Source organism: Fusarium proliferatum (assembly GCF_900067095.1).
Source record: "Fusarium proliferatum ET1 genome assembly, contig: FPRO_scaffold006, whole genome shotgun sequence".
Taxonomy (NCBI): Eukaryota; Fungi; Ascomycota; class Sordariomycetes; order Hypocreales; family Nectriaceae; genus Fusarium; species Fusarium proliferatum.
In genome coordinates this window covers 2,640,770-2,657,683 of record NW_022194795.1, presented here as the reverse complement: position 1 = coordinate 2,657,683, position 16,914 = coordinate 2,640,770, and the positions used below count along the sequence as shown (strand labels likewise).

Here is a 16,914-nt window from a genome sequence, read left to right as displayed (position 1 = left end):
GAGGAAAAATAAGCATAAAAGCCAAGACGGACGGCGCGCACGGCCCCTGCAGTGGTATCGATAAGAGCTCTGGTCCGCAAGTTGCTCCTCCCATCTTCATGTTGGTTCCTGTTTGTTTGTTGCATGTCGCGATCTGGTTTTTCTTGAATTTCCCCTTACTAGCCATTCTCACTCATTATTTGGCTGCTCGACCTAGATGCGCGTACCGTCCGTACCTTGAGACCGATAGATCATATGCGATGATAAGGCTATCCTCACCTGGCGGTTCTCCCTTAACGGCCCGTCACGCATGCGAGATTTGCAGGCAAGTCAAGTCAAGACAAGCCCGTCCCCGCATCGATATGCACTGTGTACTGTTTTCGAAAGTTGAGCTGACGACTTGGTTCGACGAGCAGAGAGCGAAAGGTCCGGTGTGATAGGGCTTTGCCAAAATGCAGGTTTGTTCTGTCCGTCCCATACAAGCCCAGACCAGTTTCAGTCCGTCAACGTATGTTGCACGCTGGAATAAAAGTGACTAGACGCAACGTGAAGCTGACGCTTTGGCCTATGTCCCGCAAAGACGATGCGACCGGCTCAATCAACCTTGCGGGTACAGCCCGATTTCTCAGCGTCGTACTCGCGATGAACAACTGCAGGAGCTTCAGGAGCGATTGGCCAAGACCGAAGCTCAGCTCGCTCTTGAGACCCCGCGAACAAGGATAGGTTCTATGACCTCACATTTACAGCCCCCATCGACCACTACTGCGCCCGTCTTGCCATCACGTTGGCCTGATGCCCTTGGCTCTATTACTCCTGACACCAACACTCAGTACCGTCTCGCGACTACAGCATCATCACACGTTTCCACTGTCCCCGGATCTGTAGGTCCGTCAACTGGTCGGAACCCCATGGACCTAGACAGCCACCGAAACATGGACACGACTATCGATCTACCGACTAACAGTTCACCCATGCTAGATATTGACCTGTTTAATCCAGGAGCTGACTCCAACATAGCCTTCGACTGGTGCAACCCGCTTACAGCCCTGGAACCACTGGACAACATACTCCTCACTCGCCTATCGGCACGGTCTCTGGCTCACAGCGGCACGGAGGAGGAAATCTCGCACGCGGAACTAAATACACTGCACAAGTACTACTTTGAATCAATTTATTTCTCCTTTCCCTTTCTGGACCAAGATCGCTTTGCGGCAGAATCGATGAGAGACGGGCTTGCTATAAGTGCCCTTATTTACGCAGTTGCACTCGCTGGATGCGCTCACTCATCCACTTCCCAGAACAAAGAGTCTGCTTGCTATGTATTAGCAAGGAACTATGCAGAGAAGTGCGAAAGAGATGATCAATTGAACGACCTCAATTTGTTGCAGGCTCTACTCTTTATCGGAAGATATGAGGCTATGGCTGGGAGGCTCGAAAGGAGCTGGATGACACTGGGACGTGCTGTGATGCTATCCAGGCTTCTTGGACTGCCGTACATGGATAAACGAAATGAAGAAGATGGATTTCAAGACTCTCAAAACCATGGCGGCTCCGGCCTGAGCCTGCCTGCAACGACCGATCAGGTTCTTCTAGAGGAACGAAGACGGACCTTCTGGGCTTTGTACATATTACTTAGTTACGTCAAGACACGTACCGGATGGCAATGCATGCTTGGGGACATAAAGGTAAGATAACCCTATCAACTTTCTTGGACCGCTTCAACACGAAACTCAATCAAACTATCCAGAAATTTTACATCGACCTCCCATCACCAGGGTTACTGAGATCCGGCCTACTCACGCTCAAGATGCCCTATCTCTCAGACATAGACTTGGAGCCCAGCACTGAGATCTCATCCTATGCAGGTTGCGTCCTAATGGTAGAGCTAGCCCTGCGCTGCTTTGACCACGGCCAAAAGCGGAATTCAGAGGGTTTCTGGGACGGCTACTGCGATCTTGTGAAAAGGACGGATGTGCTTTTTGGTATGTTGAAACAACACCTGAATGCTACTTCTATCCGAGAGGACCCAGTTGCCTTCAGTCTGTATCTGAACCTCCGCGCAACCGAGATCTTTTCCCATGAGTCAGCTATTGCTCGCAGCGAAGAACAAGGCCTGCCACCGCTGATGACGGCTGAGAGTCAACGTCGTGCCACTGCAGCTGCTTTTCAGATATCAACTGCAGTGCGTCTCAATCTTCCCTCTCCTGGGAAGACCGAAAGCGACATTATTATGCTGCAAGCCATTTTCATCGCGTGGCCGCTTACCATGGCCTTGAAAGCATTTCATCGCGAGCTGGTGAAGGGTGGTGACCGCGACGATATGAACGGTGTTGTCGCATCGTCAAGATTGCTGTTTGCCGCTCTGGATCATATTGAGGAGTCAGGCGGACACTGGCATCGTAGCGTCGCACACGCTGAGGAGAGACTTCAGGAATGGGAAGAAAAGAATAGCTTCAGCTCCTTAACGTTATGATGATGAACTATGGATCTCATAAAAGTCCTGACCTGTGATAAGTTCATGTTATGCAGGGGGTTAGGTATTCGATTCGCAGCCACAGCGATACGTCAATCGCTGGTAAAAGTCGTTTGGAGAAGAAGGGCTTGTTGGCTAAGCTTTTACATATATTACCTCTATAGTTCTATTTCTCTATTACACACTTTCTATTCGATGTACTGTACTATAATCTGGCTGCCCATTTACACTGTTACTAATTGTCTCCCTGGACACTGTTACATTTTGCGACAGTGTTATCCCATTTATGTTGTTCAGCTCCGTCTCGCTGCCAGCTATACTTTCTGGACTCATGGTCTCGGCATGCCTCTGATGGTTCTTTCCTGTTCCCTGCCAGTAGACCCCTGATCCGCCATTAAAAGTTCCTGGTTTCCGGGAACGATTCGGTGGTATTGCTTGGACTCCTGATTGGTCTTCGCTCGTGAGTAACGTCGTAGATTTCAGGTTGGTGAGCTTTCGCAGGAGGGGCCGTACTGCTGTAAGAGCGACGACTATGACAGAGATACAGATCTCGGCAGTTGCCCAAATGTCTAAGAGTATGTTAGATATGGGTTTTAGGGGAGGTTGAGAGAACTGACATATAGATATGGCATTGTCAACGTAGACCATGGTTATAAATCTACCAACGCTGACAGCGATTGTAATGACGCCCAGGCTGAAAACAATAGCTAGCCCGATCTTTTTACGTGTTGAAGTCATCTTGAGGGTGGCCAGTAATGGGATTGGATATGCGACGTCTAGCTGAGGGTTAGAAATCGGGATTTGAAAGGTTAACTGGGTTACGAAAGTTGAGACTTACTCAGCACCTCAGATATAAAGTTCATAGACCATAGAAGCCGCATAAGTGTCATGGATGTGAAGGATGTGCACTCTTGTTCTCCTTTTGCCCTGAATATTCCGTCAGCAGCACCCCAAAGCTTTCCAAATTGTTACTGACCAGTTGACGGAAGGATCAGGCCCGCACCAAAACCAGTCGCAGAAGAAAGTGATGACCGCAAAAGAGGCCGTAATGCCAGCTAGACAATAGAGCGCAATGCGCATTTTTGGTTGCGAGATCGGCACAAGGTTAAAATAGAAAGCGATGATGCTGAATTTTGGAAAGTATATGCCTGTGTCGAACAAATGATTTGTCGCGAATCGGACCTAAGTCATCAGATGGGATTAGTATGCACGATAACTGGAGCGGAGAAACATCAAGATTGTACTTCCACTGGTTACTCACCTTTCGAATAGCGACATTATCTATTGTGAAATTATCCATCGCATCCATGGAGTAAGTAATAGTGTCGCAAATCAGTAAACCCTGGCAGGACAACAAGCCAGCAATGAGCCAGTAGTCAGCGGAGAACAATCGCGCTTTTCTCATGACTACGCGGACATAAATGCGGCAGGCGACTGATATGTAGGCGAGGGTCATGAAAGACCACTCAAAGCCCTGAAAGATCAGCATTCTCCTATTGTAAAACCGAAATGTCAATACATACCATAACAGCCCTACTGGATATCATACTGGCGATATCCCGTACAAGGGAATCGGTCGTTTGAGAGAGAAACTATACAGAAAATACCGTCACATCACGGATCAGAGAATCAAGAAAAGAGGAAAAGGGTCCCGGTAAGCCAGCGAGGGGCACACAGCGACCGCTTATTATAGCGACCGCTATCAGAGCCTAGAGTCTGGTGCTAGCACATCATGGCGCACGCTACGCCACCATTGTAAGCAGGAATAGAGTTACCCGGCCCCCAATCATGGAATGCCCAAGCTGCATTCGAGCGAATATTCCCCACTATAACCGCGGGCGCAGATTACGCCAAGCAACGAGTGTCAAAGCGTAGACACCATCGAAGACAATGCCTTTCTTCGTTTGAACAACATGTCACTTCTACGACGACTCGTGTACTATCGATTGCAGATAACAAGGATGTTTTAGTTGGCGACTGCAAGCGAGACACGGAGGGTTGGACCATATCAAATGCCGATACAGAAACATCTTTCTATGATGCCTTGACGCATCAACAGGCGAAATCCAGGCACCGCTAAAGTCAAAGCAGAGCCTTAGTTACAGTGATGCGACCTCCTTAAATCCGACCCTCCACTAATCGTTTCGGGGAATGCCACACAGTCACACTACTTGTCGATCGCACGAGTCAAGAAATGTCAAGCAAAGTGTGCCGCTTGTGGATGCCAAGCTACTCTATTGAACTGGCGCAAGCCACAGCGCTGTGATTGACCCAGGCCTTCCGAGTCCAAGGACTGGGAATTCATAGTGGCTTACGGAGCATTTAGTTAGTGCTCTATTTATTTCCATGACCCTTTTGTCGCCGGAAATGAAGACCATCCTGTGATTTAAGCTTTTTGGTGGTACTTCGCATTCCGTGCGCCGTCGTCATGTATTTAAGATATACACATAGACTGTCCGTAATGAGCGCATGAGCTTCCCATGGGACTTTTCCTTCAAATTAGCCGTCAACGTTTTCCATAGATACTCTTTTGAAGCTGCCAACTCAGCAGCCATCTTAAGGTACAAGAAGCATCTGTGGCAATTTTTACTCGAACCTCAGGAGCTTTTACCATGAGAGCTAAAGAATTGTTGGTCACCACCGAAGCATATTTCTCGAACTCGCTCAGTCTAATAAATTCAGCAAGGCTCACGTGGGACTGCGCACCTCGAAGAAGTGGAGGGTCTGGCTTTTTGACGATTTGACTATGAAGCTATTTGCAAGTAATATCCTCCAGGCTCTATAGTATGGCAGCTTCGGAAGCAGTGCAACGTATATGCTTGATCTCCAATAGGACTGGTATATCGCCTGCTAACAACTGACTGCGTCTGTTGAACACCCTGGTCACGGATTTCCATTCTCAAGAACATCTTGGGTCTTGAGCTACAGCACTGTAAGCAATTATCTGAGCCTAATCTCGGATGTCTTACATGGCTGCTAGTATTTGCATAATGCGACTTACTTCGTCTCGATGCTGTAGTGGTCATCTGGGGAAACTGATGCAAGCGGACATGAACATCCCTGGAAATAAAAGTAATGATACCTTGAATATGTTCTGACTTTTAATGAAGCCGAGCGATAGCTTCTCTATCCATGCAGAGCCGACTGTCTGCCGAGGAGACTCATTTTCCTCACAGAGAATCGCCAGAGACACAAGATACTCCTTTCCTTCGGCTTTCTCAAGGGTCTTGATACCTACCTACCCTAGGACATCATTGAGCGAGAAACGTGGTGGGTGATGCTCCATAGTCTCCCAGGACTAAGCCTGGAACTTATTCGCATTTTCCATTGGAATGTTCACCTGTTTCATAAGTTGTAATACACTGTCATCCCCTTATTCCACTCCTTAAGCCCTTTGAATGGAACAGCCAAGTCAAACCAATCAGTAGCCGTCCTCGGTGCTGAACGGACTAGCGTAGAGAGTGGAGGTATCTTCTGGCCAATCGCAGGTCTTACACTGCTTGGCAGGACGGCCCCACTGTATCCGTGTCCGGCCCATGTCCGTCCTGCTCTTGTATATCTCACTGCAAGCCCTTCTACGTGACAAAAATGTTCCCCTTTTGTATCAGATGATGAAATCGCATTACCATTCGTGATTGAAATCGTACCAAGATCCTCACTGAATCCACACGATAATGAGTGATCAAAGTTCCGAGAAGCCTGCGGATGCAGCACCCAGAAGCCCGCATACTCCTGGCGGTCTCGCTGATAATGGCGACACATATCCCAATGAGACCGCAAAGCGTCGTATTCGGGGTTGGAGGGTGAGTTACTCCAAAAGCCTTGGCCTTCTAAGCTTTGTCGCTAACATTGGTTGCTTGGTTTAGTGGGCTGTTGCCTATTCAGCAATGCTGTCTACAACGCTCCTCTTTGCTATCGACAATACCATCGTTGCAAACATCCAGCCTAGTATCATCAACGACTTTGGCCGTCTCGAGCTTATGTCATGGATCGGTACGGGTTTTGCTCTCGGCACCATGTTTATTCTTCTCTGGGGCAAAGTATACGGTGTCTTCAACATCAAATGGGTCTACATCTTCAACATCTTCCTTTTCGAGGCCGGGAGTGCTGTATGCGGTGCTGCACCTAACATCCAAGCACTCATAATAGGCCGTGTCATCGCTGGTGTCGGTGGTTCTGGAATGTATTCTGGCACCTTGACATATGTATCGGTTCTTACCAACGAGCAAGAGAAGCCAGCATACCTTGCTGGAAGCACTGTTGTGTGGGGCATTGGAAGTGTTCTTGGCCCCGTTGTAAGTCCCCTCTCCCGTCTCGTCAATGACTCTAGACTGATCATTTCCGGTAGGTTGGCGGCGCATTCGCAACAAGTAGTGCGACCTGGAGATGGGTATGCAACTTTCCTTTCTCTCATTCGAAACGTACTGACTCAATACCCTAGGGATTCTACATCAATCTCCCCATCGGCGCTATTTTTGCCCCTGCGTACTTCCTTCTATTCCCCTGTACCGATCCCAACCCTACCAAAACTTTCGCGGAAAAGCTCTGCCTCGTCGATTGGATCAACGCAGTCATCTTCCTGGCGGGATCTGCTTGCCTGACCGTTGCGCTGACCTTCGGCGGTGTCGTCTACTCATTTAAATCAGGGACCATCATTGCGCTCTGGACTGTCACCGGCGTTCTTCTGGTGGCTTTCATAGTCCTGCTTAAAATACATCCTCTAGTATCAGAAGAAAACCGCCTGTATCCCCTGCACTTCTTCAAGAAGTGGATTCTTATCAACGTGCAGCTCCAAGTCTTTTTATCTTCAGGCATCATCTTAGTAAGTTGCATAGTATTGAAAGGAATACGTTGACTAACCATGTCCAGGCCATGACTTACTTCGTCCCGTTGTACTTTCAGTTCATAAAGGTAAGGGTTCTGACTGCGTCATGAGGTATTCGTAACTGACATCTTCAGGGCGATGGAGCGCTCGAAGCTGGCGTTCGTTTACTTCCTTTGATCATGTTTATGGTTGCTGTCTCAATGTTGAATGGCTTCCTGATGCCGAAATACGGACTGATCCCTGTTTGGTACATTGGAGGTAGTGCTTTTGCACTCATCGGTAGTGCTCTAATGTGTAAGTTGCTCATTATTCTGGTAGTCTGTTCTAACGCCCTCCAGATACCATTGATGAAACCACATCTAACGGCAAGGTATACGGCTACAACGTACTTGTCGGAGCCGGAGCGGGATGCTATATCGTCGCTGGGTTCGCCATCATGCAGTCACTGGTTCCTACCAGCGAAATTGCCAATGCAGTTGGTGCCATGACAATTTGCAAGTATCCCCTGGCAAATCATTCCGCGTTGTCTCCAGCTGATCTTTGACTCTAGCCCAGGATCTCGGAATGGTACTCTTTCTAGCTATCAGTGGCAGCCTGTTCCACAACGTCGCCGTTGACAAAGTGGGCAATGCTCTGCCAACCGCCTCCCAAACTGAGATTGGAAACTTGATTGCGGGCACCAGCAGCGTTGTGTTCAAAGCCCTTTCTGAAGAAGAGAAGGCCGTGGTTATCCCAGAAATCGCAAGTGCTATGAAGAGCATCTGGGCCTTTTTCATGGCGGCCGCAGCGCTTAGTTTCGTGTGCGCTTGCCCACTAGTTGTAGGTCTCTCATTTCATACATATGTCAATTAACTGATCCTTACCAAACTTAGAAAGCTAAGCTTGATGGAAAGAAGATCGAACCAACTGCGATAGCCTAAAGGGTGCTGAGACCTTTTGGGGCACCATAGATGGAGAACATTGGCTTGAACATCCATTACATTTGCGTGTCTAGGAATTTTATTATTTGGTGGATGCTTAACTTTCTTGTAGCTTGACTATGATCTTGTAACAACAGTTACACAGCAGAACAAACATCGGTTGCAATAAGAGATGATTACTTGCCTAGATTTGGCTGTTCCCCAAATATGCTGCCGAGTAAGAGAGTCCATTCGGCAGAACAGTTGCTACTTGTGAACAGCGTCTCCAGCCAGACGGATTCGGCCGAAGGTCCAATGCTTCAGGACCCCTTTTTCAAGTGATATCATTTGCGCTTTTAGGCATAGTTTCCACGGTTCCCCAAATACGACTGTAACTGTGACAGGACGCTCATATATCTTACTCGCGAGCGCCTCCGTATCGGCCCAAGTATGACGTCGGCTGGTGGGCTACGCACACTGCTCGTCTTCGGGGAGCTTGCTGTGCACAATGATGGAAATCCAGTCTGGTTGGCAGAGGAGGAGAAAAGAGTGCTTGTCATTGGAGGTGATTTCCATGTCGTGAGCACCAATACCTGGGACTGGTGAACTTGCCATTACAAGGCATTCTATTGAGTGACCATAGCTTAAGACTGCGAGCAGCTGAGAACGGCAGTGATAAAGCCATATATACTCACCTCTCTTCTCGTCCACTGTGATCATATCAGACTATAGAGTGTTGGCTTTATCCCACATGACCTCGCGGACCTTGGAATGGACGCCATCAGAACCAACTACTAAATCACCAACGAACTCACAGCCATTAGCCAGAATGATACGGGCTCCCAAGTTCTCTTCTACAATTTCCTCAACACAGGCCTTTTCGTAGACTTGAGATTTATCGGGCAGTAGGTTGTGTATCTGACGCAGGAATACTTGGCGGTCGAGTGTCCCTTCCTTTCCAACAGCAACTTCATACCATGTTTCAAAGATCAAGAAATCAGCACCTATACCTTAGTGCCTTGGTCGTATAGGGTCTCTGGGGATATGATTCATTCAACGGCATGTTCCGCCGCCTTGACATACTAACAAAGATACTCCACTTTCTAGATGGTAGACCTTTGCGCCTCTCATACCCTGGCCTTGCACCGCTAGATGCCCAGCTTTCTTTCGTCACAGCATTCTACGACGTCCTCATAAACTCCCTCAGCTCCGGGCCACGCTTGTTGTTCTTTGAAATTAACTATGCCGTTGCATTCGCAAACTTATGGGCGCTCACTCAGTCTCGCCGTCGTGGCGTGCGTTCCTTGTTCCCGAGGTATCTAGCGTGGGCTATAGTTCTCTGCAACTTCAAACGCTACTATTGTGCTACCGTTGTACGTGTTCATGCTCTGCCGTAGCAAGGCACACTTACGTGACTCGAGTGCGCCGTTTCATGATGCGGTGGCGATGACAGTGACAGCTTTGGTGATGCTGCTTTAGCCGCGGCTCATTTTTGCACCGGCATGGCTGGGCTTTGATGGAAGCCAAACTCGTCAGGGGTTGATTGCCCTCTTTCAAGTGACCCCTATCCTTATTCTCGGCTTCTACGTCAGCTTTGCATCAATACTCCCTCAAAGGCCTATCACACTAATATCATCCAGAGAAGCCAAAAAGTGGATTATTGCGTCCCTTATTCTTGCTGGAACCGTCGCTTCGGCCGTGCACATCTATACTGTGATCGGTGCACCACGAACCCACGACGCGGATGCGTCCCTAGCGGGACTCTTAGCTCCTGCCTGGCGTTTCACTGACCTAGGCACGATCCTTAAGATTACCGAGGGAAGTTCGGGAGAGTATGCCGCACTGCTGGAAACCCTTCACCCGTTTCCCAACGGGATTGGATCGTTGTGTGTCCGGCGAGAGTCGTGTCTGTCCACTTGTTCCTTTCTCATCGGGATGGACTCAAGGTTGACAAGTCGACATCGCCACACGAGGTCCAGGAACTGGTCTATCTTATGGCATCTACAGCCGTTCTCGGGCCCGGAGGTGCAGGTTCATTTGCGCTTGCAATCCGAGAAGCCTGGATCTGATGCGACCAGTACTCCGAGCTCCTGCTTCTTACCGGATACTTAAGACTACTCTTTAGAAGGAAATAAAAGAGTCAGGACTGTCTTAAATTAGGATTGTATTTCTATGTTGACCGATATGGTATGCATAATACAATGATTATATAATAGAAATTTACTTATCACCGGCTCTTGCCATATCCCCCCGTCATGCTAATGGCAGGATTAAACAAGTCAGCCATCGCTAGATACAAATGAAGTATTCTGATTATTACCAGGGCCGATCCAATTTCTGTTCGTACCTTCAACATCTTCATACGCTTTGATAATATACATAGAGCACCTCCTGTTGACTGAGGACTACCTTCTGATATTTTATCGCAAGCCCAGAACTTATAATTCCTACTTCTTTCTAGAGAATGTTTGAACCTTAATGGCGCAAACAGGACCCGGGCGCTCTTCCATAAGTTTCAACGTAAACTCCTTATCTGACGACCTCGTCTTCCCAGATACTGTGATAGAAAATGATCCTCCGCTAGGCAAGATACGCTTGGAAGTTGAAGTTGGATCTCTCTGTGGCAGTGGTTGCAACTCGTACTCGTATGAGATCACGCCACCAATCTTTCCATTCGGCTGGTGTAGCCTCTTCTGGAAAATATCATCTGGGCCACTGTAGGTACATTTTCCGTCTTTGGCATCGGGGGCGGTGCTGAAAGACTCGTTGCTGAACAGGCAGACGGTGTCAGAGCCAGTGGTGAAGCCAAACTTGATAGAGAGAATTTCAGTGTCGGATGAAGGTTTCTCAGCATTAGGTGTAGTGATGAACTCTATGCTCGAACTCTTGGTATTCTTGCCAGTGACTTTGAAAGAAAAATCTGCGTCCTTGGGTATATCAGTTGGCGTAATGGTCCACTCGAGTGCAGTCGAAGGAGGATCATCGATCTTCTTGAGCCAGCCATTGTCTCCCCTCATACTGTCAACGAACTTCTCCCCGGGGGTCTTCTCTGGTTCTGGTCTGCCATACACCAAGTAGAAAATCGAGATAACCAAACCAACCACCATAAGAACTTGTCCAATGACTGGGATCAAAGCACAGGTAGAGAACAGGCCAATAATTCCAACGACCACAGCAGCCGCCTCAATAGCAATCTGTGCAATCGCTAATCCTCTGCCAGTGCCGGAGAGCTTACCCCATTGGTTGCACAAATCCCAAATCATGAACGCGACGACCACAGCACTTATAGCGACGCTAAGAAAGCGTATGACTCTTGATGAGAGGGAGAGTCTTCTTCTCATTCTTCCGAACCAGGTTGTCTCTCTCGCTGCTTTCTCATTTCCTACTTTGGCGATTTGCTCGACATCAAAGTCATGGACGTCGAATTTAAGCTCTGTAGCGTTCGCCTTTCCAAGGGCATAGGCGGGTAGCTTTCTGCCGCTTGTCTGGTTTATTACCTGGCACTGCGCCACCAGTTCCCTTGCATTCTTAACTTCGGGCCTCAAGAGAAAAGGTGTAAGGATGTCGAAAACCCCCTTCGTTACGTCCGTCGTGACTCGTCCTATCTGGGCTGCGCTCATATCCTTGCTTCCCATGACAATATTATAGATACTGAATCCAATGAGACTCATCTAAGGGCGAAGTTCGTTAGTCGCTAGTCTCACTCGGTGGTCTCTGGGATATTGTAAGTTCACATACCTTGAACGCTACTCCAAGGCCTTTCCATCCAGACTTTAAATTTACCTCCAAGAGGCTCTGCCCTTTTAGGTGGTCCCAGTTTCCAAACTTCCCACGTTTCCACGAGCCTACCCCTATAATCAGGAGTGATTTCGCTGCCAAATCTCCGGAAACGAGGATGTGAACCATGTCAGCGTAGTTCTTGGCAGCAAATTCTTTCCCGTTCTTTTCAAAAATGTCTCGATGGGCAGCCATAAAGGTATCCAGCTCCTTTCTCAACAGATCTCTCAAATCTTTGTCGATTCCCTCGTAATTCTCGTTTAGGATCGCGCCGATGAAGGCTTTGGTGATGTGCGGCAGCCAGTCCATCACTGCGTCCTTGTTAACCCGCTGGGTCATGGCGAAACCGAGGAACTTCGTATATATAGCATCTCGGAAACGCTCATGATAGTTTCCGTCCGGATAAAGCGCCCAGAGGATCGTGGTGTACCTGTCTAGGATCCGCGGATTGCTTTCCATGTCCTCCACGATGTCGTCCATCTTGACGTTCAGAAGCTGATCTAAGTATGCTTGTGCCCACTTCTCCCCGCCATCATTGATGAATTTCTGGAGGACGGGGAAAAGTTGCTTCAAGGCTTCGAGGAGGCACAGGCGATTTAAAGTCGCATTCTCTGGGCATTTGACAAGGCATTTTGGACCTTGGCCCTGCCAAAAATACAGAATCTTCTTCTTCTCGTCGTCTGTAAATTTGGACCGCCATTCTCGAGTTTGCAGACTCTGGGCAATTTGAAGGCAGGTATATGCTGGTCCAAAGGTCTCCTTTATCCATTTGGATAGATTCGATGGGAGATTGCCGCCGAGATGGTCCGGTAGTTGTCGGGTTTCCTTGTCCTTTGAAGATAGTAATGAGGCATGGCCCTGATCCATATGATAGAACATGAGGTTCTGGAATATCAGATCGCTTGTTGACTTCACCTAAACCAAGAGAGCTCATATTAGTCTTTCGATCACGCCCCCTAGAGAATCACTTACCGTATCATCGTTGTATTTTGCGAATATGGCATGAAGGTTCTGTAATGCCAAATCGCTTTTGCCGACTGGTGGCTGGAATATTGGCTCTTTCTGTGGCGTTGTCTGCCCACCAGTCGGCCCTCCCGTAGGTATATCTCCTACGATCTGGCCGTGACCTATTCTAACCGGAACTCTTTGTGAGGCAGAGCCCGGACGTGACATGATCAGGTGTCTGTCGTATCAGTCAGTGCCAAGTATTTTATACGCAATTGTTCCATGCATACCGAATTCCTTCAGCGCCATCTCTTGAAGGATCTTGATTATACTCCCACAATGTTCCAGAAACAATCTCACTCTTGTCGTCTGAGAAGTTCAGCTCGAGCCTAGCAAACAGCAAAGGAAGTTTGGCTTCTTCTCCAAGCTCGTCTTTAAACGTCGATGTTTTGGAAGGATCCTCAGCGTCTTTCCTATCTTCCAAAGTCTTCAGGTTCTCCAAAGTTGTTGGTGGAATGGTGACGGTGGCTTTTAGTCGCCCATTGTGCATCATGGTCGCCGTCTCATACAAGCGCGAGATCTTCAAGGTATCGTCGCTCTGCTTGCGATTCCATAAATCCAAAATGTTGTCCAGGGCAGGAATAGCGATATCAGTGAACAAAATTCCCGGAGTTCCATCTGTGATCACTCGCTGAGTCGCCAGTTGTATAGGACCGAAGTCGAGTTGTCTCTGAATTTGTACTTGGTCCTTTTGCAGGGGTGCTTCGTCGTAGACAACATCATACTCCCGTGGCTTTACTTCAAATCGAATATCCCTCGTGGGAGCAGAAGCTCCGGTGACCGTCTCGGCGTGCACTTGTGATGTCATAATCCCATCGACTGCCGCCATCTTTTTCTCTTCCACATCGACAGACTTCAACATCAGCTCACCATTTGAGTCTTCTATGGGCCCGTCTGTATTGAGTTGAACGGGCTCAAAAGATGCTGCTTTGAAAAGCAGCTCCTGTTTTGGAACGCCGACACTAAGAGGGTCCATCTCGAGCTCGCATTCAGAGCCATAAGTCATATACTGAAACATTGGTAGGTCCAGAAGATATCTCCGTCGTAGTTTTTACTGTAGCAAATCCGCGCAATGCCTGAATGATAACGTGGATCTTCTATGGATAAGACTCCATGCTCGACCACGTCCTGGCCGATAAAGCGGGACCATCTTACTTCACTTTTGGCGTTATCCACACGTCCATACTCACAGACGACTCCATTTACTGAAGTGATTCCGTCGAACAGAGTTACAATGGGGAGTGCATGCGGAAGCTGGGAGTAGTCTTGACCAGGTATCTCTTCTGGATAGAAACATACCGATGCATGTGAAAGACCGGCCAGCTTGTTTTCGGTGACGTTGTACATCCGCGCGGTCAAGCTATTCGTTGCTGCCTCGACTTCGCGATGAACCATTTCGGAAACGGTTGCTATTCCGAATCGTTCAAAAAGAGGATTCAGTTCTTTCAGTGACCGTAGAAGTCGTATTTGATCCTCCTGTGAGAATGTCGCAAGTGTGGAACAAATTCGTTTCAGTGTGATCTCTGGGTAGTTGACCATCACAAGGTAGTCATTGGCGTGGTAGCTTCGTCGACCCTCGCGAAGATGGACGCCGTAAACCTCGGTGACCTCGGGCATCTGGCGCCAATTAATATCCAGAATGGGAACTTGGTCGTATGTCCTCCCATCCTTTCCCAGCCGGTATAGAATATGACCAGCTGAAAGTCGACCGACTTCTGCCCAGGGGTTCTCCTTGATTGCCAGCTCGGCATCGAGAGCTCGGAGACCAGTAGTCGTGTGAAAGACGTGGCCGGCAGTGAAGAACGGAGCTTCATTGTCTATGCTGCTTCAGAATCGTGCCAATGGTCTCAGAAGGGGATAACGCAGACTCACTGAACCCATAGATGATAGGTGAGTCTACTGGGATAACAACTCTTTCGTCAGACACAAGGCCCCATTCGTCGTTTGCTCCGTTAGTCAATACCCAGTCATTTTCTTCGAGGCCTTCGATAGGCTTGTTTCCAGATTTTGTGATGATCTTGGTTCCAGCGATAAAACATGTGCCTGACCCATTGTTCGAGGGGGGTTGATATTTGTACTGGGTCCACGGTCCCGGCCTCTGCATAATAAAATCGGCGGATGCGCCAGCGAAATGTCAGTCCCTGCGGCGTCTAGATTGGCACAACTACTACTCACAATTCCTCAAATAGTATACGATACCCATCGCCTCTACTCTCAACGGCACAAAGTGCAGCAAGGGGTATGCCGCCATATCCTGCAAGGAAAGCATGTTCTGGGGGACTGTGTCAACACTACGAGCCAGAGTCTCTGCTTCTTCCGAAACGATCTGCTGCTGTTTCGCCCAGAGAACTGCGAGCTCGTGAGTATGGGATTGCCATCCTTCTGCGCCTCCGAGATCCTGGATCTGCTTGAGGATCTCCTCCGTTTTGGTACCAGACTCGGGGTGGAAGGGCATATTCTCTAACAGACCCAAAACCTCTTCATGCTCAGGCGGCCGAAAGGTGGCGTTGTCGAAAATGCCATATGACACTGGGAGGGCTCTCAAAGCGCCAAGTGCGACGCGACCTGCCAAGGGGGATCCACTGGCTTGCTGAATGCATTTCAATGCAATATCGCCCACGGGGCTCTTCCATACATCGTCACTTGACAGAATTTGTGGTCGTTCCGGTTGGCTGAAATACTGCACAAGGAACAAGGATGCTTCTATCCAGGTAGCCTCACCAAGCCCCATGTGCTCCGTCATATCCTCGATTGAGTCTTCTCTAGAAAGTGATTCAATAAAAGCTTTGGGGAAGCCGTCATAGCGAGCAAGACTACGGAGCGGTGGCATTTTGCATTCCTCCAGATGTTCACTGACGTGATCGGCGTACAAGAGGAAGGTCACTCGTGTAAGGGCATCTCGGCGGTATTTCTCAGCCTCGCGCTTTAAGACATTAGCATAACGAAGAATTATAATGGCCTTCTTTGGTAACTGGCGCTTAACTAACCAGAGAAACACATTGTCTGATACCATTCGGATCATATCGAATTTCGGCAATTCCGATGGCCCTGGTGGAGTCAGCCAGAGATTCGACAGCTTGAATACCGGTCAAAGTTTCCAGGTTGCTTGTATTCGGATCACGGAGGGTTGCTGAAGCTTTGGCCGTCCCATGAATTTTAAAAGAGAACTGATCAGGCTGGTCAGTGATTCTCAAGTAGGCCTTGTTTGTATCAAAGAGGGGGAGAGTCCGAAGTGCTGTCCCAAGACCTTTGATCGTTACATCAGGTAAGCCATCATGCCGAAAAGGCTTGGTGGCCAACGAAGCGGTCATTGTAGCGTGTCTTAGAGCGATGGATAGACAAAATCGTGAGGAATAGGTGGTGATTGTTTCTGAACCAAAAAGCCTCACGGTGTACAGACCGAGGCATAGCAGCTGGATATTGGATTGAGACCTTGCTGGTTAGTTGTTATCGTCGGCCTGTCAACGTACGCTGATAAGCGCTGAGCCCTAGCCACAGGAGGTCTAGACAATTGTAAAGCTGGAACTACGCATATCTGGAAAAGAACATTTTGAAGTAAATTTGGTTAGATTGCGGGGACCTTGCATGGTCTAGATTGTTCTCTACATATTGGAAAGGATTGTGACTGGTAGTTGGAAGTCAGAGTTCAAACTATTGCCAATAGAGCTGAAATACACGCCTGGCTAATTTAGGGTCGTTTTTCGTCAAGCCGGCTTAAGGCCAAATTCTAGTTTTAAATAGTTACCCTAAATCTTTTTCTTAACGCTGTAATATAATAATTAAGTGTTAAGTCATAATATACTGACATGCAAACGGTATTTTTGGCCTTGAGATCAAACTCATCCTCAATCGTAATTTCAAGTATAAATCGACTATTGCCACGTAAATCCAACAACTGATAGTTTTTGAAGGAGGCTAGTGAAGCTTGCGAGGGCGGCGAAAATATTAAGTTCTAG

The 16,914-nt window shown here is 48.3% G+C and overlaps 4 protein-coding genes across 4 annotated transcripts; 2 read left to right on the top strand and 2 right to left on the bottom strand.

Moving 5' to 3' along the window:
* Positions 1-431: 431 nt before the first annotated feature.
* On the top strand, positions 432-2,452 carry FPRO_09928 (uncharacterized protein; the record flags this gene model as incomplete). Its single annotated transcript, XM_031233373.1, has 3 exons — positions 432-487; positions 560-1,664; positions 1,727-2,452. The coding sequence occupies 3 exons, from the start codon at positions 432-434 to the stop codon at positions 2,450-2,452; spliced, it is 1,887 nt and encodes a 628-aa protein (XP_031083216.1).
* A 177-nt stretch (positions 2,453-2,629) lies between these two features.
* Positions 2,630-3,999, bottom strand: FPRO_09927 (uncharacterized protein; the record flags this gene model as incomplete). The annotated part of the gene is made up of 6 exons (XM_031233370.1): positions 2,630-3,021; positions 3,070-3,228; positions 3,291-3,379; positions 3,429-3,634; positions 3,714-3,926; positions 3,976-3,999. 6 exons carry the CDS (start codon positions 3,997-3,999, stop codon positions 2,630-2,632), a joined length of 1,083 nt encoding a protein of 360 aa, XP_031083215.1.
* Positions 4,000-6,126: 2,127 nt separating this feature from the next.
* Positions 6,127-8,197, top strand: FPRO_09926 (putative DHA14-like major facilitator; ABC transporter; the record flags this gene model as incomplete). Its single annotated transcript, XM_031233369.1, has 9 exons — positions 6,127-6,255; positions 6,319-6,747; positions 6,801-6,842; positions 6,894-7,274; positions 7,322-7,363; positions 7,412-7,571; positions 7,616-7,756; positions 7,828-8,096; positions 8,150-8,197. The coding sequence occupies 9 exons, from the start codon at positions 6,127-6,129 to the stop codon at positions 8,195-8,197; spliced, it is 1,641 nt and encodes a 546-aa protein (XP_031083214.1).
* Positions 8,198-10,623: 2,426 nt separating this feature from the next.
* Positions 10,624-16,269, bottom strand: FPRO_09925 (uncharacterized protein; the record flags this gene model as incomplete). Its single annotated transcript, XM_031233368.1, has 8 exons — positions 10,624-11,847; positions 11,915-12,868; positions 12,926-13,136; positions 13,189-13,967; positions 14,114-14,775; positions 14,831-15,001; positions 15,134-15,881; positions 15,946-16,269. The coding sequence occupies 8 exons, from the start codon at positions 16,267-16,269 to the stop codon at positions 10,624-10,626; spliced, it is 5,073 nt and encodes a 1,690-aa protein (XP_031083213.1).
* Positions 16,270-16,914: the final 645 nt, after the last annotated feature.